Source organism: Primulina tabacum, chromosome 1 (genome assembly GCF_025594145.1).
Source record: "Primulina tabacum isolate GXHZ01 chromosome 1, ASM2559414v2, whole genome shotgun sequence".
Taxonomy (NCBI): domain Eukaryota; kingdom Viridiplantae; phylum Streptophyta; class Magnoliopsida; order Lamiales; family Gesneriaceae; genus Primulina; species Primulina tabacum.
The window spans coordinates 11,377,686-11,402,916 of record NC_134550.1 but is presented as its reverse complement, the minus strand read 5'-3'; the positions used below and the strand labels follow the sequence as shown (position 1 = coordinate 11,402,916).

Below are 25,231 nucleotides of genomic sequence, written 5' to 3'. Positions count from 1 at the left end.
TTTCATGAATCGCGTATTTCAGTCGTATCTTGACCAGCTTGTGATAGTATTCATAGACGACATTCTCGTCTACTCCAAGAATCAGGAGGATCACAGCAGACATCTGGCCACAGTGTTGCAGACATTGCAAAAGCACAAATTATTCGCAAAGTTCATTAATGCGAATTCTGGTTAGAGAAGGTGGCGTTCTTAGGCCACATCGTTTCTAGTAGTGGTATTGAGGTAGACCCAGCAAAAGTTGCAGCAGTCAGAGATTGGGTTGTGCCTCAGAATGCATCCGAGATCCGCAGTTTTCTTGGGCTAGCAGGATATTACAGAAAGTTCATTCAGGGATTCTCCTCCATTGTCGTTCCACTCACAGTACTGACCAAGAAAAATGTGAAATTTGTTTGGAGCGAGGAGTGTCAGAAGAGCTTCGATACTTTGAAGCAAGCTCTTATCTCAGCACCAGTTTTGGCCATGCCATCAGGGCCCGGCGAGTTTGTCCTTTATACGGATGCTTCGAAGCTCGGTTTAGGTGCAGTTCTGATGCAGCATGGGAGAGTGATAGCGTATGCTTCTCGACAGTTGAAAATCCACGAGAAGAACTACCCTACCCATGATCTAGAGTTGGCCGCCGTAGTTTTTTCCTTGAAGATTTGGAGGCACTATCTGTATGGAGAGAAATGCCAGATCTTTACCGACCACAAGAGCCTCAAGTATTTCTTTACGCAGAAGGAGCTGAACATGCGTCAGAGGCGTTGGTTGGAGCTTGTAAAAGACTACGATTGTGACATTAGCTACCACCCGGGTAAAGCTAATGTAGTTGCGGATGCATTGAGCAGAAAAGTTGCAGTGATGGCTCATTTGACGATTCAGAAACCTCTTCAGTTTGAGATACAGAGGTTTGATCTCGAGACTTATCCTCGAGGTAGAGTTCCTCGTCTATCTACCTTGACCATTCAGTCTTCCCTTATGGACCGTATTCGCAGTGGTCAGTCAGCAGATGAGCAATTGGCACAGTGGAAGAAGAGAGATGAAGCCAAGGGCAGTGTCTTGTATTCAGTCAGTGATGGTATTGTGAGATACCGAGGCAGGATATGTGTTCCTAGCAGTGATTCTATCCGAGCAGATATCTTATCAGAAGCCCATACGTCGTCGTACTCTATTCATCCAGGGAGTATGAAGATGTACAAAGATCTGCAGCTATTGTATTGGTGGCCTGGTATGAAGAAGGACATCAGACGATTTGTGTCCGAGTGTCTGACCTGCCAGTTAGTGAAGCCCGAGCATCAGAGACCAGCAGGTTTACTCAAGCCTCTCCCTATTCCCGAGTGGAAGTGGGAGAATGTTACCATGGACTTTGTGATCGGATTGCCGAGGTCAGCCAGAGGATCGAATGCTATCTGGGTGATTGTAGATCGTCTTACCAAATCAGCGCACTTCTTGCCTATTAAGACGACTTTCACCATGGTTCAGTATGCAGAGCTGTATATCCGAGAGATAGTCTGACTCCATGGTATTCCAGTTTCTATCGTATCTGACAGAGATCCCAGATTTACTTCCTCGTTTTGGAAGAGTTTGCATTCGACTATGGGTAAGAAGTTGCTGTTTAGCACAGCTTTCCATCCGCAGACAGATGAGCAGTCAGAGCGAGTTATTCAGATCTTAGAGGATCTTCTCCGTGCTTGCGTCATTGATTTCTCCGGGATTTGGGAGTCGAACTTACCATTGATTGAGTTCAACTATAACAACAGCTTCCAGTCTTCCATTGGTATGGCTCCGTATGAAGCACTATATGGCCGCAAGTGTAGATCTCCTGTTCATTGGGATGAAGTAGGAGAGAGAGCAGAGTTGGGTCCAGAGATTGTTCAGCAGGCGGCAGATGTAGTAGTCAAGATCCGTGATAGGATGAGGACTGCTCAGAGTCGACTAGAAGAGTTATGCCGATCAGCGGAGGAGAGAGTTAGAGTTTGCAGTGGGCGATCATGTCTTTGTGAAAGTGGCACCTATGAAGGGTGTCATGAGATTTGGGAAGAAAGGGAAGCTCAGTCCGAGATTCATTGGACCCTTTGAGATCATTGACAGAGTTGGGACGCTAGCTTATCGTGTTGCTCTTCCGCCGAATCTGGCCGGAGTACACAATGTGTTCCACGTCTCCATGCTGAGAAAGTACATGGCGAATCCTTCGCATGTGCTGAACTTTGAGCCATTGCAGCTTACTCCGAACCTGTCTTATGAGGAGAGACCAGTGCAGATCCTAGACCGGCAGTAGAAGAAACTTCGGAACAAGTTGGTTAAGCGAGTCAAAGTCAAATGGCTCAATCATTCAGAGGAGGAAGCTACATGGGAGTCTGAGCCAAAAATGAGGAGTCGATACCCAGAATTATTCGGTGAGTTCTAATTTCGAGGACGAAATTTCTTTTAAGGGGGGAAGGATTGTAGAACCCGTAAATTAGACTACGTACGAGCCATGCATAATTCTAATATTTTGAATTTAATTGACTTCATTGCATGATTATTTAAATGTTTTTCTTTGAAGTTAATTATTTTAGCCAGCAGTTTAATTTTATTCTTTCAGTTATTTCAGTGAGGCCGGACTGGAGTTGGAGTTTAGAGATAAATTTAAGATTTAGGAAATATTTCCAGGATTTATTTTAGCTAGCAAATAAGTTAATAAAGAAGTTTAAGGAATTATTTAAGCTACTTGAGGTGAGTAGAAAATAAATTCATTTAAGTTCAATAATTAAGGGGTTAGTTCACTAAATTATTTGAGGGATAGGTAAGGCTCTTAAGGTATTAAAATTTATCAACTAAACAACATTTTCCCCTTCATTTTTATTGTGTAATTTCGGCCACCCTTAGTTGATTAAGCATTGATATGCCAACTCAACACCTTAGACCCTTTCTTTGTATTTAATTAGTGGGATAATTCTTTTATTTTTGGGAGCACCATTTAATTAATGATCAACCTTATCCTCACCTAGTCTAGATGGTAATATGATCGGCCACCTCACTCCAACAAGCACCAACAAATCATTTGATATCAAACTAGAATTCAAAATTCAAAAGGTGAAGACCTGGTCTTGAGTTATCCCCTATATCTTGCACCCACTTCCCTCACTCTCCTAACCATCATTCTCCCTCCCCCCATGACCGAAATTCAGAGCTTATAGAGTATAAAAATCGTGACCCTCATAGCTAGAAACAAGAGAGAAAAATCGAGCAAGAAGCAAGATAAGAAAACGCTCCACCTCCTCCGCGTCGAGTCGTCGTATTCTTTCGTTTTTCATTCAAACGAAAACCAAGGCATGTCTAGATTCTTTCAAACCTCAATCAAGTCCTATTATCATTATTTTTACATTACATGATCATCATTTCCATGCAAAAACCGAAACACACCAAGAATTTTCAGAAAAATATAACATGCAGATTTTTGGTTCTACCATGCTTCACGATTGGTATATTTTGTTTCGATTTCAGGGATGGCTCGTTCCAGGGGCTCAAATCTGCATATGAACATGTACTAGGACATGTTAGGGTCATGATAGAATGTTGGTTCCAGTCCCATACACACTAGAATTCGTCAATGACAGCACATCCCCCATGAGTGTCATATTGAGCTTCAAAAATTCAGTTTTGTTGTCCAAGGGTAAGGATCTGATCATGGCTGCCCTAGGGGCCTATAGCCATGGTTGGATCACTCCCCTAGCATGTCTAAGACGAGACTAAGTTCGCCCTTTTGGTGGCTTGGTCCATGGCTCATCGGTTTTCAATTTAAAAACAAGAACAGCCCCCTCCCCTCTCGGCCCCCTTCGATTTTGACAGCATATGAGTTCGGCTTTGGTTGGGTTGGTATGGATCTTGGTTGGCCTATGGCCCTTAGCCACGTTTCATACCATGCCCCTAGATGTCTAGATCGTGCTATGGTCAATCAATGGCCACTGGAACGAGTCGAGACAGCAAGCGAAGCACAACACCACACACGCACGCATGAGGGCCCTCGGTAAGAGCTTTTGGTTGGTTGCTGGAATGGTGAGGATTGTGGCTGGCCTAGGGCCCTTAGCCATGGTTCAAATCATTCCTTGGGATGTTGGTAAGAGTCTCTGGTAGGTGGTTCACGCCCCAATGGCCGGTAGTCTCGTAAACAACACAAGATACGCGATGGTACAGCTGCTGGAAATTTACAGCAAGTTGCTGTGTTGGTTTGGAGGCTCGTTCGAGTTATCGGTCGGATTTTTGCCTATGGCCTTGGACTGAACAGTGCCCCATTGAGTTAGGAAGGTCATATTTTTGACCGTTTGTGATTCGGATCATTTTTGAGGTCGTACGAGAATTTACGGTGCGATGTGCCAAATTGACTCTCGAAAGAGCGTTTCTTGTTTTGGCCACCATTTGACCTAGATTTCGACCCTCATCATATTATGAGCATTAGTTCATAATTTTAAGCGTATTCTAATCATGACTATACGTCTGTTCAGTGTTGGTTCGGGTTGGTTCGGAGTCATGATTAAATACGAAGTCGTTAGATGTAATTGTCGCATTTTCAAACTTAATTGCATAGTTTGGTCAAGTATAAGTTATTGCATATTTTTCATGGCATATTTAGGTTGCAGCGAGCCTAGGAACGATCCAATCCAGTTGGTAAAATATACAGGATATTTTCATTATGCCATTTAATTATATTACGTGCATGAAAATAGAAAATACTTATTTTTGAGATTTATGCGATATTGCTTGTGGTCAATTCACTATTATGGGAGCATTATTTTATATGGTCACCAGTGACCGATCAGTTCAGTTTGGTACCACCCGGTCGCCAGTGACCGGTCAGCTCAGTTCAGTTTGATACTCCCCGGTAGCCAGTTACCGATCAGTTCAGTTCAGTGCAGGGGCCACAGGCGTAGACCATAATCTCAACAGAAAATTTTTATCAGTTATTTCAGTACAGGGCTCTAAGGAGCAAACAATCTATTTACTATGACTTTCTGTTCAGTTATGCACGTATTATAATTGCTCAGTACAAGTTATTTTAAGTAAGCCTCATGACATGATATTTTATCCATACAAATTACATTTTCTCGTTACCTACGATATTTGCATGCTGAGTCTTTAGGCTCACTAGACTTGATTGTTGTAGGTACTGATGAGGCCAAGGCCGAGGGCGGGGACCAGTGAGCCAGCTTGGGTTGGCAGTAGTGGCACCCGAGGACCTCAGTTTCAGCACATGTCATTTTATGCTCAAACATTTTTACCAGTTGTTGGACATTCTTTGAATTGTTATTTTTGGCAAACTTTATTTTCTTCCGCTGCTATATTTTATTTTTATTTTTAAAAATTGAACTTGATTCATCAGTTGATTTTATGGATGAGGCACTCCATTTATTTTAAAAGAAAAATTTTTAATTTTCCGCCAATTTTCAAAGTAAGAATTTTCGGGCTTTTACAGAAGATGTGCCCAAAACTGCTTTTCGTACGAGGTATGGCCACTATGAATTCTTGGTTATGCCTTTTGGTCTTACGAATGCTCCTGCTATCTTTATGGATTTAATGAATCGTGTCTTCCGAGATTATCTAGACCGATTCGTTATTGTTTTTATTGATGATATTCTTGTGTATTCAAAATCGAAAAAGGAGCATGCTGAACATCTGAGACTGGTACTTCAAACTCTTCGTACTAGTCATTTATATGCTAAATTGTCCAAATGTGAATTCTGGATGGACAAAGTGATATTTTTGGGCCACGTCATTTCGAGACATGGCATATCTGTTGATCCTGCGAAGGTCGAAGCTGTATTGAATTGTCCAAGACCTACGAATGTTCCTGAGATTCGTAGCTTCATGGGTTTAGCTGGATATTATCGTCGTTTTATTGAAGGATTTTCGAAAATAGCTAAACCTATTACTCAACTGACACAGAAGAATCAGCGATTCATTTGGTCAGATGAATGTGAAGCTAGTTTTCTTGAATTGAAGACGAGATTAACCACATCACCTGTGCTTACTATTCCTTCAGGTATCGGAGGATTTGTGGTGTGTACAGATGCGTCTGGTAAAGGTTTAGGATGTGTTTTGATGCAACATGGCAAAGTGGTTGCTTATGCGTCTCGTCAATTGAAATCTCATGAAACTCATTATCCTGTTCATGATCTCGAATTGGCTGTCATTGTATTTGCTTTGAAGATTTGGCGCCATTACTTGTACGGAGAAAAGTTTGTTATATATTCGGACCATAAAAGTCTGAAATATCTCTTCTCTCAATCTGATTTGAATATGAGGCAACGCAGGTGGATGGATCTCATGAAAGATTTTGATTGTGAGATTCAATATCACCCTGGATCGGTGAATGTTACTGCGGATGCCCTGAGCCGTAAAGTTCATGATTCTGTTCTAGCTTCTGTCAATGTCGCCAAAGTACACGAGGATATATGTACTTCTGGCAGGACTTTTCACTCGAATTGGAATTCTGTCACTGTCTCAGCATTGCAAATTGAGCCGAACTTGATATCGAAAATACGAAAGGCCCAACGAAGCGATGCTCAGATCCAAAAGTCGAAAGAACTTGTGTCTGCAAGACATCAGTCTGGATTCCAGTTTTCATCTGATGGTTCTTTACGACTTAATGGTCGGCTGGTAGTTCCTGATAATTCTGATTTGAAATCTGCCCTTCTTCGAGAAGCACATTGTAGCAAATACAGCATTCACCCTGGAGGTCGAAAAATGTATTTGACATTGAGGCCTCAATTCTGGTGGAAACGTACGAAGAAGGACATTGCTGAGTTTATTTCTAAATGTCTTGTCTGCCAGCAAGTGAAAGCCGAGAGAATGAAACCTGGAGGATTACTCCATAGTCTTGAAATCCCGAAATGGAATTGGGAACATATTGCTATGGATTTTGTGACTCATTTACCTCGTTCGCCCAAGGGCTGTGATGCTATTTGGGTTATTATTGATCGGATTTCGAAATCTGTACATTTTGTTCCGTAGGAGCGGACTTATCCTTATAAGAGAATGGCTCGTTTATACATTGAGAATGTTGTGAGACTGCATGGTGTACCAGTCTCGATTGTATCTGATCGTGATCCCAGATTTGCTTCTAAATTCTGGGGTAGTTTTCAAGAAGCGATGGGTACGCGTTTGGCTATGAGTACTGCTTATCATCCTCAAATTGATGGCCAGACCGAGCGTACGATTCAAACGTTAGAGGATATGTTGCGTGCTGTTGTGATGGACTTCAGAATGGGATGGCAAGATGCCTTACCATTGGTTGAATTTTCGTATAATAATAGCTTTCAGACGAGTATCGGTATGGCACCGTTTAAAGCTCTATATGGGAGACGATGTAGATCACCGTTATTCTGGGATGAGATTGGTGAGAGACAATTGACTGGACCTGAAATGATACAGGAAATGAACGATTAGGTTCAGTTAATTCGGCAGCGAATGAAAGCTGCTCAGGATCGTCAAACGAATTATGCGAACAAACGAAGACGACCCTTGGAATTCCAGAAAGGTGACAGAGTGTTTTTGAAAATATCTCCCTTTAGAGGCACTGTTCTATTCGGCATGCGAGGGAAGTTATCTCCTCGATATGTTGGTCCATACGAGATTCTTGATCGAGTTGATGATCTTGCGTATCGATTGGCATTGCCACCAGCTCTATCTGCCATTCACGATGTGTTTCATGTTTCAATGCTGAGGAAATATGAACCAGATCCATCACATGTACTTGCACCTGATGAGGTTGAACTGGATCCTTCTCTTTCCTATGTTGAACAACCTGTTCGCATTATGGATCGAAAGGAAAAGATATTGAGAAACAAATCGATCCCTCTAGTTCGAGTACAATGGACACGACATGGTATTGAAGAATAAACGTGGGAATTGGAGAGCAAGATGCGAGATTCGTATCCGCATTTGTTTGATTCTATGACATCTGTTCCATTGTATTCGATGTATTCTGACCTTTTTACTGATTTTAGCTTTGATATGTACTATAACTGGTGACATATTAAATGTTTGCCAATGTTATGTATATAAAGATGTTTGAGATTTCGAGGACGAAATCTTTTAAGAGGGGGAGAAATGTAAGGACCGTGTATCGTATTATCGTAAATCTTATATGATTATCGATAATTAATGAATTTGATATGTGATTATGTATTTGATGTATATCATGACAATGGAATTGAGAAAATGAATATTGTATATGAATTGACGTTGTAAGAACTTGATTGGAAAGGCCGGACGCCAAAATAGTACGAACATAAACATTTGTACAGAAGAGGTGGCGCCCGGGCGGTAGAAAATGACCCCCCGAGCGCCAGGGTATATGAGCCCGGACAATTGGGAAAGGACCCACAATATCTATGCCCCACTTATCAAAAGGGCAAGATGCCCAAATAGACTTCATGAGAGTAGCCGAGCTATGTTTAAAATTCGAATGATGTTGACAGCCCTCACAAGATTGGACCACCCGAGCAGATTCTTGACTAAGAGTTGGCCACAAGAAACTAGCAAGAATTGTTTTCCGAGCCATAGATATTCCTCCGAGGTGCTCAGCACAACACCCTTCATGAATCTCTCGGAGGACATAATCCACCTCTTTCTCATATAAACATTTCAAAAGAGGTCCCTGAAATGATCTCATGTACAACATATTATTTAAGAGAACAAACCTGGGAGCTTGTCTCTTAATCTTCTGAGCTCGGGCTTTGTCTTCGGATATCTCTTTATTACTAATGAATTTGATGATTGGTGTCATCCAGGAGTCCTCAGGTGTTGGTAATATTTCTTCCTCAGTGGAAAGGATCAACCGGGAAACATGCAAGACCTTCCGAGTGCTAACTTCTGACAAAGGAGCAGCCATTTTTGCCAGAGTATCTGCCTCGCCATTTTCCTCCCGGGGTATTTGTTCAATACCCCAATCCGCAAAGACTTCTGCTCGGGCTTTGATGAGCTGTAAGTACTTTAGAATCATGTCATCCTTATCTTCATACACGCCCTATATCTGTTGAGTGATGAGTTGCGAATCGGAATACAGAATAATCCGGGAAGCTCCGACTTCCCGGGCAACTTGGATACCAGCCAGAACAGCCTCATACTCGGCCTCATTGGTTGTTACCCGGAAGTCCATCTTTAGTGCCAGTTTAATCTTTTCTCTCGGGAGAGATATTATCACAACCCCTACTCCACACCCGGCAAGGCTAGACGACCCATCAACGAATACTCTCCATACTTCCTCTTCATTGGGTTGGACCATTTCTGGTAAAGAATCTGACAGAGCTTGTGCTTTGATGGCAACCCGGGGTTTGTACTTGATGTCATATTCCCCCAACTCTACTGTCCACTTGATCATTCGCCCGAATACTTCTGAGTGAGTCATAATCCTTCCGAGAGGACTATTGGTAAGAACAATGATTTGATGTGACAGGAAGTAGGGCCTTAGCTTCCGGGCGGTCATGATCAAGGCCAAAGAAATCTTCTCTACTTCACTGTACCAGAGCTCGGGTCCTCTTAGAGCATGGCTGATATAATAGATAAGCTTTTGATCAGAGCCTTCTTCTTTTATTAGAACTGAGCTGACAGCATACTCTGTAGTAGATAGATATACGAATAGCTTCTCCCTGGGCTCCGGCTTCACCAATACAGGGAGCTCTGCAAGATGAATCTTCAAATCCTGGAAGGCCTATTCACATTTCTCATCTCATCCGAATTGTTGGGCCTTCCTCAAGACTTGAAAGAAAGGATAACTCATGTGTGCTGACCGGGAAATAAATCGAGAAAGGGAAGCAATCCTCCCGGTCAGCTTCTGTACTTCTTTGACAGATCGAGGAGATGGCATGCACAGTACAGATTTGACTTTCTCCTGATTCACCTCGATCCCCCGATCTGTCACTATGAATCTCAAGAATTTGCCATTTTTACCCCAAAAATACACTTGGCAGGGTTAAGCTTGATCCCGTAATGAATGAGAGTGGCAAAAGTTTCTTCTAGATCAACAATAAAGTTCGCAACCTCCCGGGACTTTCCCATAATTTATCCACATAAACTTCCACATTTCGTCCCAGCTGCTTCTCAAAGACTTTGTTCATTAGACGCTGGTAAGTAGCCCCTGAATTCTTCAACCCGAAAAGCATTACAATATAACAAAATGTACCTCCCGAGGTGATGAAGCTGGCCTTATCTTGATCACTCTTGGCCAGGGAGATTTGATGATACCCCTGGTATATGCGTCCATGAAACTCAGCAATTCAAAACCTGAGGTGGAATCCACCAGCTGATCAATCCTAGATAGGGGATAATGATCCTTGGGACAAGCTTTATTAAGATCGCGTAAATCTACATACATCCGCCACTTCCCGGTAGATTTAGGCACCAACACCACATTCGAGAGCCATGTAGGAAATTGAATATCCCGAATGTGGCCGGCCTTCAAAAGTTCTTTCACTTGCTCATCAATAACTTTGTCCTTTTCAGGAACAAAGTGTCTCTTCTTTTGCTTCACCAGGTGAGATCCCGGGAGAATGTTCAGTTGGTGCTCCGATATTAGGGGAGAAATCCATGTCAATTCCTGTTGGGACCAGGCAAACACATGAATATTAGCTTTCAAACAGTTAATCAAACTAACTGGGGTGGATGCACTTAAGTCCCGAGCCACCCGGATTTGCTGGCCTGGTCCGACTTCTATCATCTCCTGCTCCTCCTCTGCTACAAAATGTACTTCCCCTCTCTCCACCACTCTTCCTCCTACTTCATTCACCCTTGCTTTCTTCCCTTCTCTCTTGTTTTTGCTCTGATCAGTCCGGACTGCTTCCACATAGCATTTTCGGGAAGAAGGTTGATCTCCCCAGACTTATCCTACCTGGGTTCCCACGGGAAACTTTATCTTTTGGTGGTAGGTAGATGCCACAGCCCTCAGCTCATTCATAGCCGGCCTCCCCAGAATGATATTATATGATGATGGGGAGTCCACCACAGTGAAGGAAGTCATCACCGTCTTTTTGAGATCCTGGGACTCCACCGCAGTGGTAAAACAATCTCCTCTTCTGGGTAGACCACATGGCTAGCAAAGCCAAAGAGGACAGTTTCCACACCTTCCAAGTGATAGCTCTGCAAATCCATCTGCACAAAAGCATCTTTAAAAATTACATTTACAGAGCTGCCCGGGTCAATAAAGACCCTCAGAATGTCATAATTTGCCACCCGGGTTTGGATAACCAGGACATCATTGTGGGGCAGATTCACCCCCTTCAAATACTCCGGGCCAAAACTGATGACCGCCTCATTCCTTCTCGTCCCCTCTACCTCCATATACTCCCTCATACTTCTTGATTTCCGAGCCCGATTGGAGTCTCCATCATTGGAGCCTCCCGATATCATTAATCAACCCCGTAGCAGGGGGCAAATTCTTTTTTCTCTCGGGCTCGGGCTCTCTTCTTCTCCCAGGCTCACTCCTCGGACTATTCCTCATACCTCCCCCTCGGGCACTGGATCCTGGCTGCCGAGATGTCCAGGGTGGCAATCTCGGTCTCTGGTTATCGTGACTGGGTCCCGGGATGGAAGGTAAGACATAATTTCCCTTCAATATTTTGCAGTCCTCGGTGTTATGATAACACACTTTGTGGAGAGAGCAGAATCCTCTCCTCTCTGGCAGGGATAATTGATTGTCCGGGACCAAGTCTCTCCTGCATTCTTGCACTTCCCTCTCCCTGGCAATCTTCAGAGGCACGTGATGAGAAAAGTGCCCTGGATTACCCCTCTTCTGTCCCCTCTCCTCGGGCTTAGACACCCGGTCTCCTCTCTTCTTCTTTACAGCCTCCCTCTTCTGCTTCTGAGCCTCTTCCATATTGATATACTTCTCTGCCCAGGACAATAAGTCCTCGAAATCCCCGGGCACCTTCTTGGTCAATGATTTGAAAAACTCACCCTTCCTCAAGCCCTGGGTGAATGCGGTAGTCTTTGTTTCAGTGGCACAATGGGGGAAATCCAGAGCCACTCTGTTGAATCTTTTGATAAAAGCCCTTAAACTCTCCTCTGGGCTCTGCTTGACCTCGAAAAGACTAAAAGCAGTCTTTTGTACTTTTTGCTGCTGCTGAAATGATGTGAGAACACTTTTTGAAAGTCTTTGAAGGAATATATGCTTTGAGGGGCTAATCCCTCGAACCATCTCTGGGCAGAATCTACCAATATCGTCAGGAACACCTTTCACTTTATTCGATCAGTGTAACAGTGCAGCATGGCCATGTTTTCAAATCTGGCCAAGTGTTCCTCAGGGTTCGCATTGCCATCGTAGTCCTTTATTTTGGAAGATTTAAAATTCCCGGGAAGAGGTTTCCGGACAATTATCTCAGTAAACAGACATCCCCTGGTGACTGCCCGGGAAGTACCCCTACTCTCCAACTACCCTTCTAGCACCTTCATCTTCTGTCTCAACTCCAAAAACTCCTCCGCCATAGTAGGAGATTTGGACCCGACGCTGGACTCCTCGTCTTCTCATCTTACCTCCTCCTCATCCTCCTCCCTCAACTCCTGCTCTTGCTCCTGCTCTCGCTCCTGTCTATTTCCGTGTGGTCTAACATGTTGAGAAACTTTTTTCCTGGTCATGGCTTGCTTTACAGAATCAGATACAATCTTTTTCAACTCTTCCGGGGTCATGGTAATGAGATTTGGTCCGGTGTTATTAACACTACCTTGTCTCGAAGTATGCCCTCCATCTTCCTGGGCCCGATAATTATCTTGGTTAGTTCTTCTCGTATGAGCCATATCAACGTCTTGAACTCAAGTTTCCCACAGACGGCGCCAATGATGTGATCTCGTTGAAATGAGTGAGCCGGGTAAGGAGCTCCAACGGATCAAATCAACAATTTATAGTGTTTGAGAATTTCGAGTGAAAATAATGGCTTGGAGTAACACCTACAAACAAGAAAGTAACTCGTGAATGGGCGCCGGAGGGGTGTCCGACGTATCCACTCCGATGCTTAAGTCAGCAGGTATTTCAGGTAAACACAAGCAATATTTTAGAGAAAATATGTGTAATGCTTGAGAGTTCAAAGATTTCAGAATCATTAAATGACATTAATACCTGTTATTTATAGTAGAAAATGGGGTAGGTACCTAGATTCTCGTGCCACCTACTAAGTATGGCAAGTCGGTTGTCCATACTCTAGCTTCTGATTACTTCTAGGATACTCCAAACCCAAGTGGTTCTGACAGAATAGACGGCCTGTAAACATCACACTCGAGTATGGTGCAAAGTTTCGAGGTGACCCGGGTAGTAGAGTACTCGGGTGGTCGGTGGAGATCCCGGGCTTATGATGATTGCCCGAGAAGAGCCGCAGTGCCCGAGCAGAGAAGATTTGCCCAGGTCTTTAGGAAACTGACCGGCATAATGGCTATGATCTCGACTATCCAAGTGACAAACCGGCTTAATAATGACCTGGATCTTTATGGGGGTATCACTTGTTTTCGCTCTCCCAAAAATAAACACGAAAATGCCCATATGTTAATCCTCTCGAGTCCAATATTTTAGTTGATAAAGATCGTCTAAGAGTCTTCCGAATGTCCATTTTTGTAAGTTTTGCGAAAGACGAAAAAGCTTATAAATTTTTAGAGAAAGACACGGTACAGGCTTAGATCTTTGGTTTTTTTAGGGTTTCGTCCCAAATTTTTCGCCGTTCTGGTTTAGTTATATATATTTACAAATTTTAATCGAGTTGGTCCTTCCATCAATTTAATAATTAAAACTAATGGTAAATATGACAGGTGATGGAGAAAGACTCAGTTCACTTCCAGATGTTTGACCATTTTCACTGTTTAGTCCCAAATGTTTCGACTTACCCTGTTTAGTCCAAACGTTTCCAAATTTTGACAGGGTTAGTCTTTTCTTCACTTTAATAATTAAAACTAACGGTAGACGTGACATTTGACAGTCACTCACCTAAAATCCCCAAAACCAAAATCAGATGGCTTAATTTTCAATCCAATTCGAGGAGTGACGAATTTTTAATTTCTTTTTCGTCGCCATCACACTAGTAGAAAAATCGGATTTTACTTCGTCATGCGTTACTTTGGCAATAGTAAATTACAAAGTAATACTTTATCAATAACTTCAGTAATAACACAAGGGAAATAAAATAATATATTTTATTTCGGATGTTTAAAAACACGGGCTTCACTGTATTTTTTATTATATTTTACTTCGGCATATCAATGTTGATGAAGTAAAAAATAAGGAAAATAAGTTAATACTGAAGTAAAAGATGAACCGATAAGTTTAATTAATTTAATATCGATTATATCATATATATATTCCTTCAATTTAGACACGTGAGCTCATTTCGATCGATCCACATTTTCTTTCAAAATTAACCCTAATTTCAGTCATCTTCGCTTCGAACCGCGCCGCGCCGCCGCCATTCCACGCACCGCCGCCACCGTTCCACCACCGAGAGAGAAGAAGGCGGGACGAACAACACCACCACTACCACCACCGTTCCAAGCACCGAGAGAGAAGCTACGACTGGAGATACACCACGTTCGCTTCGAACCACCAACACCACCGCCGTTCCACTCACCGAGAGGGAAGCAAAACACCACCACCACCACCACCACCGTTCAAAGCACTGAGCCGGAAGAAGCGACTGAGATACACAACCGCCGTCCCCTGCGCCTTTGTTTCTTATCCATTTTGACTGGAACGATATTGCTTTACATGTGTTAGTCCGTCACCAGTTTCCCGAGGTATGGTATTGATTGGAACTATAATTGGATAATTTCTTGTTGTCGCCTTGGTTGTCCGTCTCTGGGTTCCCAATTTTCGGCACATGTGAGAGTAATTCAAATCAAAATTAATTAGGAACAATGTTGCTTTATTTTCATCAATAGATAGTCTTCTTTCGTTTTTTTTTTGCGTTCAAGAGATTAAATTGAAAATGACATTATTAAATGTAATATTTTCAGGTTTAGATCAAATTTATTGTTATATATTTCTGGTATTTTGCTTTACTGAAATGGATAAATCATGGATTCACTCGGATAGAAGGTCAAAACAGTACGAGGAGGGTGTTGAATTGTTTATCAGAGGTTGTTTAGAGAATCCCCATATTGACCACAATTTAATTCATTGTCCTTGTTGCAAATGTAAAAATCTTAAAAAAAGACCAGATAAGTCCATTCAAGAGCATCTTTATTTCCATGGTTTTAGTCAAAATTATGTGAATTGGATTTGGCACGGTGAGTCTGCTGAAAGTGACAAAGTAAATTGGAGCACCAACAAGGAGCCAATTGGTAACTATCACGGACACTTTGAAACCACTAATATGTGTGAGGCAGCATATGATAACTATACAGAAAATCCAGAAGCGTTTATGGAATTTTTGGAGAAAGCAGAGAAACCTTTGTATAATGGATGTAAGCGTTACACAAAGTTGAGTGCAATTGTGAAACTATACAACACCAAAGCAAAGCATGGGATGAGTGACGCTCTATTTTCCGATCTACTAATGGATTTTGGGGATATGCTACCAGATAATCACAACCTGCCAACCAAAATATATGATGTTAAAAAGACATTGAGTTGTTTGGCGATGAGTCATGAAAAGATTCATGCTTGTTCCAATGATTGCATTCATTATAGGAAGCAATATAAAGACTGCGTAAACTGCCCTAAATGTGGCTTGTCATGGTGGAAGCTAAGCAAGAAGAACTGTTGAGAAGAAAGGATGTTCCTGCAAAGGTGTTGTGGTATTTCCCTCCCATACAAAGATTTAAGCACATGTTTAAATCTCTACATACATCCAAAAATTTAACATGACATGCAGAAACCACAGGAGTTCCCGGTCAGTTACGTCATCCAGCTGATTCATCATCTTGGAAGTTGGTGGATCATATGTGGCTCGACTTTGAAAGTGAACCAAGAAATCTTCCCCTGGCAATTGCAGCTGATGGCATTAATCCTTATAGCAACCTTAGTAGTCGGTACAGTTGCTGGCCAATTATTTTGGTCACCTATAATCTGCCTCCAAACATGTGTATGAAGAGAAAATTCATCATGCTAACTATGCTCATTATTAATCGTATTTCTCAAAATTTTCCAGTGATACACTAGAACTATGCAAAAAAGAGATGAAAAACCTAGCACATCAGCTTATGTTGCTTATGCTTGGGTCGTTGGACATAACCCAAGAGGAAGTCAAATGGGCCGGCCCAAAAGGAGAGGTGGAAGGAGGAACCGACGTCTTACAGTTGAACTCCTACCCAGCATGCTCGGATCCAGACCGTGCCATGGGGTTGGCGGCCCACACCGACTCCACCATCCTTAGCATTATCCACCAAAGCAACACAAGCGGCTTACAAATGATCCGGGAGGGTGGCTCGGGTTGGATCACGGTACCACCCCACCCGAGAGCCCTCGTGATCCATGTAGGCGACCTCATGCACATTCTTTCAAACGGTTTTTCCCCCATCTTGCTACTGCCAGATGGGGGAAAAAAGAAAAGATTGATTATGATGACATGGGGCGGTCAGCATACAATGCAAATGGAAGGGCTTTACAATCATACGTTGGTTCTATTGCTAGAGCCATGGTGCCAATCAGTATAAAGTCATGGTCTGAAGTTCCAGAAAACATAAAACAAAAACTGTGGGAAGAGATTTCGGTAAGTACAGGCTTCAATTTGAATTTACAGTCATACTTGCACCTCTAACTAATCTGTTTTTGTTGCAGAATGTCTTTGAACTAGCGGCACAAAGTGAGTATGCTGTGATGAATTCAGCATCTCAGAAGTGGCAAGATCTCAAAAACAAATTGACTAGTAGATTTTTTTGGCCGAACAAAGATAATCCTGAAAAGTTGATTTCTCCACCAAGTCAGTATCAACTCACACTAGCGGATTGGAAAGCATTTGTGGATGCGAGACTGGATCCATCATGGGAGGTACTTTAATAATTGATATGTCTCCTCACGAATTTATTAAATTCAATACTTAACTGAGCCAACATAATGATGCAGGTTACTCATGAAAAACAAAAACAACGGACCATGCATTGTAAATATCACCACAGAATGTCTCGCAAGGGTTACATCGGCTTGGATGCTGAACTGGTAAGAAACAGAGCAAAATATTTGTAATTTTTAGCATGTTCTTCATGTTATTAAACATATGAATTTTGAAATTGTAGCGGAACAAAAAATTGGTTCCTGAAGATGAGGAAGTTGATAGATCTGTGCTTCGGCGTAAAGCTCGAGAAGACAAATCTGGCAACATAACATGTTCGGAGACATCAGAAGTAGCTGAAAAAATTGTAAATGTTTAGTTTTATTCAATCGCCATATTGCCTAGATAAATAACACTGTAGTTTGTGAATTGATTTGTCATGTCTACAATTGTAGGATGAATTGTTGGAAAAGAAAGGCAAAGGAGAGTTCAAATCTTTTGGAATGAATGACGTGTTAACCGCTACCTTAGGAAGCCAAGAACACTACGGAAGGGTTCGAGGTGTGGGAGGTTTCGTAAAACCAAAAGTATACTTTAAAACTCCAAGAAAGAAGAGAGAAACAATCTCAAAAGCTGTGATTGAAAATGTAAAAGCACAATCGGAGGAGACTAAAAGTTTGAAAGCTGAATTGGAGATGCTGAGGTCTCAACTTGCTGCTGTGATTCCATTAATCAATGATCGATCTTCTGAGACTGTAGCATCAAACAAGTTCTTAGGAGTGAAAGACTCAAAATTGTCAGATGATGTGGAAGAAGTTTATGATTGCGGCACTTCAAATACGAAGGTTGTATGTCTCTGAATTTAATGTCAATTAAATTCTATTCACCTCCATATAAAAATATATCATGTCTTTTTGATCTTGAAAGAGGAAAAAATGTCATCTGGCTGTAAAAGAACGCGAAAACGTGGTGGCTTATGGCACAATAATATCAGAAGGAGGTCCAAATGTTATGATTCACCATGTTCCACTTGGGAAATAGAACTTCAAGTTATCTATTGATGTTGTCTTACATGAAAAAGCACAGCTTCCGATCCCAATTAAGTTTGGACCAACAATCATCAATGATGCTGTTGGAGTCATTGTTTGTTGGCCTAAAGAGTTGGTTATTTTTCCAACGACAAAGGTACTTTAGGTTTTCATTTGACTTTGTGTTTGTAACTGTCAGATATGTTGCTCGAACAATGTTTTATTTTAAAATACTTGTATGAATAATATTTTAAATTGTAGAGGAAGGGGAAACCTCAATCATTTGCGCTTGCGGATGTTCCTGGTCAGCGCGACAAGTTCAAAGAAATTGAGAATACATCACCCATGTCGTGCAAGTATATCTACTCTCATGTTGTTAGATTGCTGAATGAATCGGATACCATATACATTGAGTTTGAGGACGCTATGTTTGGACGTCCTAAAAGCATACGGTTGCCAAGAGAAGATATCTTACGCTTTATGGAGATGAGGGAGATAAGTGCCAGACAAATTTTAGTTTACATGGGGTATATACAATGTCTAACTTACAATATTTGTGCATTTATATAATATTTTTGTGGTACTTGTTCATATTTTGAAAATTTTCTAAACGATATATTTGTGCATCTATCTCATGCAGTCACCTCTACAAATATTTGAAGAAAAAAGACAAGGCTGATTATTTTTCGTTTGTGGATCCCGGTAATATACCTACATGCCCTGATTGGCATAGATGGCCGTGAATTATCACAACATATTGTTGACCAGTTGGAAGCAGTGTGTAGAGATAGCATCTGCCTCATCCCATACAACACTGGGTAAGAATTTAGTTATTTATAGATTTCTACTTCATGATAGTCAATGCTGTAATTTCATTTTTTCAGGTACCATTGGATCTTGACAATCGTCAACGAAGATAAGAATATGATATATTTATTGGATTCTACGTCTAACAGGAACCGAGATGATACATGGAAAACTATTGTGACAAAGTAGGTAGTAGCTTATGTTGATTTTGAATACATTAACTTATAAATATGCAAAAAAATAACTTCTTACTTTTTAAAATGTAGTGGGGTGAAGATGTACAATGCCTCGAAGGGTATTTCTAAAGGGCCAGGTTTTAAAATATTGACGGTATGTATCGTACTTATTTATGAATACATGAATTGGTAATGGTTATTAATTAGATTGTGAGTGTTGCATTAAATTTTCAATTCCATTATAGGGTAATCTGAAACAAAGTGGTTCGGTTGAATGTGGATATTGTGTGATGAGGTACATGAAAGAGATAGTCGATTGAAATGATTCACAGTTGGAAAAGATGGTGAGTTTCTTCTTGGGATAAATTTGTTGATTGATTGAGATGAATTGTTGCCATTGGGATATATTTTATTGTTGAGATAATTGCTTGAGATGAATTGTTGTCGTTGTGATATATTTTATATTAGTGATATTTTAGTTATCCAAGTTGTCATCTTCATGTCTTCTGTTATTATTGATTATTCGGAGAACGTCGTGTCATGATTTAATAATTTTCAATTTTATGATTTCTTTTTTATTTGTGGTTTCTGGGATATGTACTCTATTTTATACCATTATTTTTTTTGCTTGATTCTTCTTGATTGGCTTTTGACATATGCATTTAGTAGTCTAAATAAATTACTCAACAACTACTGCACTTAGTTTATTGTTGTTTTGTTTCTTCGCATTACTGCTAATGAATTTTTTTTATGCTTTCCAGTTGTTGCTTGAGTAGTTCATTTATCGGTGTTGATTGAATGAGCTTCAGTACTTCTGTCTTTTGACAATTTTCCTTCTGATTTCTGTAGTATGTTTTTTCGTGAGCTGCATTATTCTTTTCCAATCTCTTTCTTGTGTTGGCTTCAACAGAGATTAGGATCTCTGGTTTAGTAAGTGCAATTGTCTTCATGCAATTGGGTTAATCTGTAATGGATGTAGACTAAATGGAAACAACAGGCGCTATCTCAGCTTGGAGAGTGGTGACATGTTATGGATTTTTCCACTGACGGAAATTTCGTGGAAATATGAATACGCGTTTTTAACGTGTATTCACATGGTCAATGGGCTCTATAAATAGAGCTCCCTCCTTCATTTTGAAATCATCCCTTCTTCGAGTTTTCTCTCATCTTATAAGCATTTGAGTGCTTAGTTCTATAATATTTGTGAGGTGTTTTGTTCTCCTATATTAAGAGAGTGTGTGTTCTCTTTGGAAACACAGTGAAGTGAGTTGTACACCACAAAATATTATAGTGGAATTCTTTTCATCTTGCCCGTGATTTTTACCCTAATAATTTTTAGGGGTTTTCCACGTTAATCTCGGTGTTCAGTTTATTCTTTATTTTCGGGTTTTATTATCTCAAATTCCGCACGTGGAACCAACAAGAACCACATACTCAAATAAACAAATTTAGTGGAGCTACTCACAGTTCTTACCAAGCATAGACGAGGCAACAAGAGCTTTTAACTCGTATATGGATACATCAACAATTGTTTCCTCTACATCGAGTGTAAGTTGTGCAACTTGTGGTAGTTCAACACAAATTCTTAATCGATCAGAAAAAATTATGAATTTGAATGATGGGTGTTAGCATTAGAAAAGGAGAAATCCAAGCATGCATAAAAGTTTTCGAGGCTAATCGGTGAGATAAAACAGTAAGTAAAGTCATTTTGGGGATTTTAAGGGTGTCACTGGCACATGCCATGTTTACTGTTAGAGAAACAGAAGCACATGAGGAGTAACATGGTTTTGCCTTCCGTGAATCGCTACAAGTCATGTTGGAGACATTGTTCCCTACCAATTTCTTCAACAAACACTCGAAGGGTCCTCTTCAAACACTTCAATTTTCTTTAGATCCCTTTCATATATCTACTTTTCTAGTCACCTACGGACCTTTAGATTTATCTAAAAACTAGATTTATTAATGATGTGAGATGAGAACATGACAGATACATGATTTAATGAGTTAACTATTCCATTATAAAGTCTTTATCTTCTACCACACGTTAAAATGGATAACGTCTGTCGTACTGTAAAATGTATTTTGTAGTTTTGGTCATCAATGGGATCTGAAAGAAATTTTTATCTTGGTAAAAGAAATGCATCAGAAGTAAATTTCTCACGGTTTATCAAGTTAGCACAAGTTGAGCATCACAGGAATTAGAAGATGTTCATAACAACGAAAAAAAGTATCGTTCTCATCCTATGCAAATAGAAAAATAATAAACCATGAAATCTCCTTTCGTATATCTGTATTTCAGATCTTGCAGAGTGTTGGACAAAGCATTTATACTTACAACTAGAACAAGATAATGCATTTGAATGAAAAAAATTGACACAATATATATTTACCAAAATTTTCTTGTATTCATAATTTTGAATATTTTCCCACTAATATGTACAGTGGTTCGAATAGATAAGAAGACTAGAATCCGTCAAACCAGCTAACTAATATATATAAATTCTAGTGAATAATACATCATGATCTGCTCAAGCGAGATGTGACATCAACAAACAAATCTTCACTGCAAGGAATTGTGAGTCCACCCATTGGATGGTAATACCCGAATTCTTCTTCAGCTTGGCATAGCAAATCTTGAAATGAAGGATGGTTCAGATATGACACGGGAATAACAAATCTTTGCTTATATTCACACTCCCCCACGTAAACAGCACAATATCCTTTCGGAACATCAGCTCGTCGTGTCGAATTCGATCTTTTCTCGCTTGATAAAGATCTTTTAAGAATTTGTCGAATGGCCATTTCTTGTATTAAAATATTGTTTACTGGAGCAAGGAACTCTGAACTGTTATACGGAAAACTTGAATCAGAAATGTTTGAGTAGTACTTGGTTTGTTGGTTTGAAGCTTTACTGGAGGAATATATATATAGATGAATTTGGAGTGTCATTTAATCCTTTACAATATTTATTGTGGTCCAGAGAAACAGCAAGTGGATGTACGGTGGCTGGCGAAAATTAAAGTTAACGAAATCACATGAAGAATCACATGAAATTGTATTCAAATCTTCGTATATTATGAAGCATCTGTCATTTCAGAACCCTTTTTCCCCACCACCATCAGCCACAAAGTCTTGTATGACCCTACTCAAATCATTCACGTTACAATAAGCCACACCCCACCAAACTTTATCTTGTTATCTTCTGATCAAACAGTCAGTTGGTCCAAATTCATGTGAACCACAACTCTGTTTGGTATAAATTCTTTAAATTGAGGGGTTATTTACTAAATGTTAAGTGGGATGATTTTTATATGATGATGTCTTGGGCCCAATTTATCAGTTTGTTTGCTCTTCAATGGATATCGAGAGAGGTCTAATTGACTGAGGAATATGATATGATCTGGGAAAGAAAAGTCGCGCGATGTGCCGTATGCCGTAATTCAGATCTTCCAAAAAGAGTGGGCCATAAACTTGGAGTACCATCCTTCTGCAATATTTAATTTTGCGGAAAAGTAGGGAGATTTCAACAATTTCTATACAAAGCAATTTCTTGTATGTTCCTGGAGTAGCCTCTCACTAAATTTAGAATCTGGGATCTCTTGCTCTAATTTCACATAGCCTCAATAGATAAATCTTACATCCCCTCCGTGCTAAAGGTTACGGCACACGCGTTGAATCACACACCGGATAGTTTAAGTCGTTGCAAGGATTATGTAATATTTGTGGTTGCATAGAAAATCTCGTAAAGAATCCAAAGAAAATTGAAAATCTCAACTCATTAGCTGAGTTATTTCAGCAGGGCCCTCCAGTTCTTGTCGTAGGAGATGGGGTAGGAAACAATAACTTCAACATTAATAATGGAAGGCAAAGCCATGTTATGCTTCATGTGCTTATGTTTCTCAAATTTTCCAGCCACGACTTATCCAATGGACCTCTTGATCGCTCAAGGCGAACTGCCTTCTTGAAAGATTTGACATTTTAATCTATTTATATATACAACACATTTCCCAGTCCAAAACAATCAACAATCGTAATAAAAAAACTAATCTTGACAAGTTCCGATTTCTTCACAAAGACATTCTTTTATTTCCTTCACCTTCCGAGCCTTTTGCATCGGTAAAACAACAATGGCTATGAAACAAATTTTTAGACGTTCTTTGTCGAGTGAGTGAAGATCAAACTCCAAGGAATCCAAGGATGTTCCGAAGGGACATTTTGCTGTTTATGTTGGGGAAACCGAAAATAAGCAGAGATTTGTGATTCCTATATCTTACTTGAACAAAGCTTTGTTCCAAGATTTGTTAAATCAAACGGAAAAAGAATTCGGGTTCAATCATCCAATGGGTGGACTCACCATCCCGTGCAGCGAAGATTTATTTATTGATTTAACCTCTAGATTGCGGAGAATATGATATATATGGAGTACTATACTGATTTTAGGGAGTAGAATTTTGTATACTAGTTAGTTAATTAACTAGTTCTCTTCTTTGGGGATTCTTATCTAGCGATTTTTACATCAGTATATGTACAATTTGCAAATGTTGAGTGCGTCACAATTTTTTGCTCATTCTCAGAAGAATTCTTTTTTCCTATTTGTATTCGAGCAATATTTCGTAAATTCGAATATAGAAATTTAGTTTTTTGATTCACTAACTTTTCAATTTTGAGTTTTAGTCAACTAACTTTTCACAGTTTAGCTTTATTTCGGTAGAATGTTGACATGATATCGAGAATGTCTTATATGATATCGAAAAATACTAATTTATTTAATGTCATGTCAGTAATTAAACAAAATAATCGAAACCCAATGGAGAATACCCGAAACAGGATGGGTTTGAGGGCGCGTTATCGGGTATGAGTTCAAGTTTGAGGAATTTTTTTAAATTCACACTCCAAATCGGGGTGTGTATAGGGATGCTACCCCATCCCTGAACCTGCTCGATAATAAGAATGGTAAGAATTAATAATAAAAATATTATTAGTAAAAAATATATATTCATTCGCTAACTCAAATGTGTATTTGAAGTGAGGATAGGGAAGTGATAGGATCGAGGATGGGAATTCCCTGATTAGCTAGAAGAGTGGACGAGAATAGGGATGGAAAAAAATACCGATTTTTCGGTATAACGAGATTACCGTACCGAAAAATACTGGATTTATCGAAATTTTTGGTATACCGAAATTTTCGGTAAGGTATAATACCAATACCGAAATTTTCGGTATGATAACGGTAGGGAATTTGAAATTTTTGGTATATAATGAAATACCAAAATAATATATATAAATTAAAAAAATATATAATATTTTTAAATACTAAAGTTAAATTTTAAAAAATATAAGGTATTTTTTTATAAAACGATATATATCGATACCGTACAAAATAAAAAATTTAACTTATGTTTGAACTCATCATGTTGGAATATTTCAAATCAAAGTTCAGTGAAGCAACTGGACTCATAGCTGAGAATTTAAACTATTACGAAGTCTTATCTCTGTAGCCTAACCTTACAGCTAGCTAGAGGACTAGATGCTGAGTCTCGACTTGTTGAAAAGCTGACAGGCCTCAGAAATCACAGGACCTCAGATATTGTTTCAAAGATAGCGGATGAAAAAGTCACACATGTTGCGGTTGAAGTTTATTGGTGTTCATTGATATCTTGGATCTCCAGACACATGTTGTGGTTGGTGTTTATTATCTTTATGGATTTGTTTTGTATATATTTTTCCTGGTCTCTTTGACTAACTTGAGGATTTGTTTAGTATTGGTAATCATTGGCCTTGGAATTACAAGATAATGAATTTTTTTATATACACTCTCGGTATGACGATATTTTACCGATATCGTACCGACTTTTCGGTATACCGAAAATTCGGTAAGGTAACGGTATCATTTTTCTTATACCGATATTTTCGATATAGTATACGGCATCCGAAATTTCGATATTATAAACCGTACCGACCACCTCTAAACGAGAAAAAGGATAAAATTTGATGGCGCTTTCCTATTGTCATCTCTAAATTTTGGTTTCTATAATAAAATCTTACAGGCAAATGCATGTGATTCTTTAATTGCTTTTGTTTCTCTAGTCCTCTCCACCACTCAAACTTAGGTATGTCTTTTAAAAGATCCAATATTTTCACATTTATCAACCCGTTTACACCGTATTTCTTAGCTCGAAAATAACAACAAATCACCAATAATCTAATTATTTGATACTCACATGCTTCATTAAGTTTTCCTTAATTTTCATGGCATTTAAAAAAAAAGTAAACCCTGTGAAAACCTGCGTGTGTAACCATTAAA

At 39.9% G+C, this 25,231-nt stretch overlaps 2 protein-coding genes, 1 long non-coding RNA gene and 1 pseudogene across 4 annotated transcripts; 2 read left to right on the top strand and 2 right to left on the bottom strand.

Moving 5' to 3' along the window:
• Positions 1–8,601: 8,601 nt before the first annotated feature.
• LOC142504851 (uncharacterized) lies at positions 8,602–10,972 on the bottom strand. The gene is made up of 5 exons (XM_075617700.1): positions 10,844–10,972; positions 10,139–10,774; positions 9,064–9,658; positions 8,658–8,970; positions 8,602–8,614 (listed from the first exon to the last, which is right to left on the bottom strand). Exons 1-5 carry the CDS (start codon positions 10,970–10,972, stop codon positions 8,602–8,604), a joined length of 1,686 nt encoding a protein of 561 aa, XP_075473815.1.
• Positions 10,973–14,517: 3,545 nt separating this feature from the next.
• Positions 14,518–19,216, top strand: LOC142541422 (uncharacterized). Of its 2 annotated transcripts, XR_012819337.1 has the most exons (4): positions 14,518–14,593; positions 18,585–18,936; positions 19,018–19,081; positions 19,173–19,216. It is a non-coding gene; the product is annotated as an uncharacterized LOC142541422 (long non-coding RNA). The 2 variants fall into 2 exon arrangements; XR_012819336.1 differs by lacking the exon at positions 19,173–19,216 and having other exon boundaries at positions 19,018–19,124.
• A 2,228-nt stretch (positions 19,217–21,444) lies between these two features.
• On the bottom strand, positions 21,445–21,729 carry LOC142504840 (auxin-induced protein 15A-like). The gene has a single exon (XM_075617689.1). It carries the CDS (start codon positions 21,727–21,729, stop codon positions 21,445–21,447), a length of 285 nt encoding a protein of 94 aa, XP_075473804.1.
• Positions 21,730–22,782: 1,053 nt separating this feature from the next.
• LOC142541413 (indole-3-acetic acid-induced protein ARG7-like) lies at positions 22,783–23,484 on the top strand (annotated as a pseudogene).
• Positions 23,485–25,231: the final 1,747 nt, after the last annotated feature.

What these genes read in the sequence shown, in the direction of transcription:
- LOC142504851 (XM_075617700.1), bottom strand. Translation starts at nt 10,972, where the DNA reads ATGACTTCCTTCACTGTGGTGGACTCCCCATCATCATATAATATCATT. An exon ending in AGTTTCCCGTGGGAACCCAG is followed by an intron (nt 10,775 to 10,843) that starts GTAGGATAAGTC and finishes CGGACTGATCAG; the next exon opens with AGCAAAAACAAGAGAGAAGG. An exon ending in CAGCTTCATCACCTCGGGAG is followed by an intron (nt 9,659 to 10,138) that starts GTACATTTTGTT and finishes TAGGCCTTCCAG; the next exon opens with GATTTGAAGATTCATCTTGC.
- LOC142504840 (XM_075617689.1), bottom strand. Translation starts at nt 21,729, where the DNA reads ATGGCCATTCGACAAATTCTTAAAAGATCTTTATCAAGCGAGAAAAGA.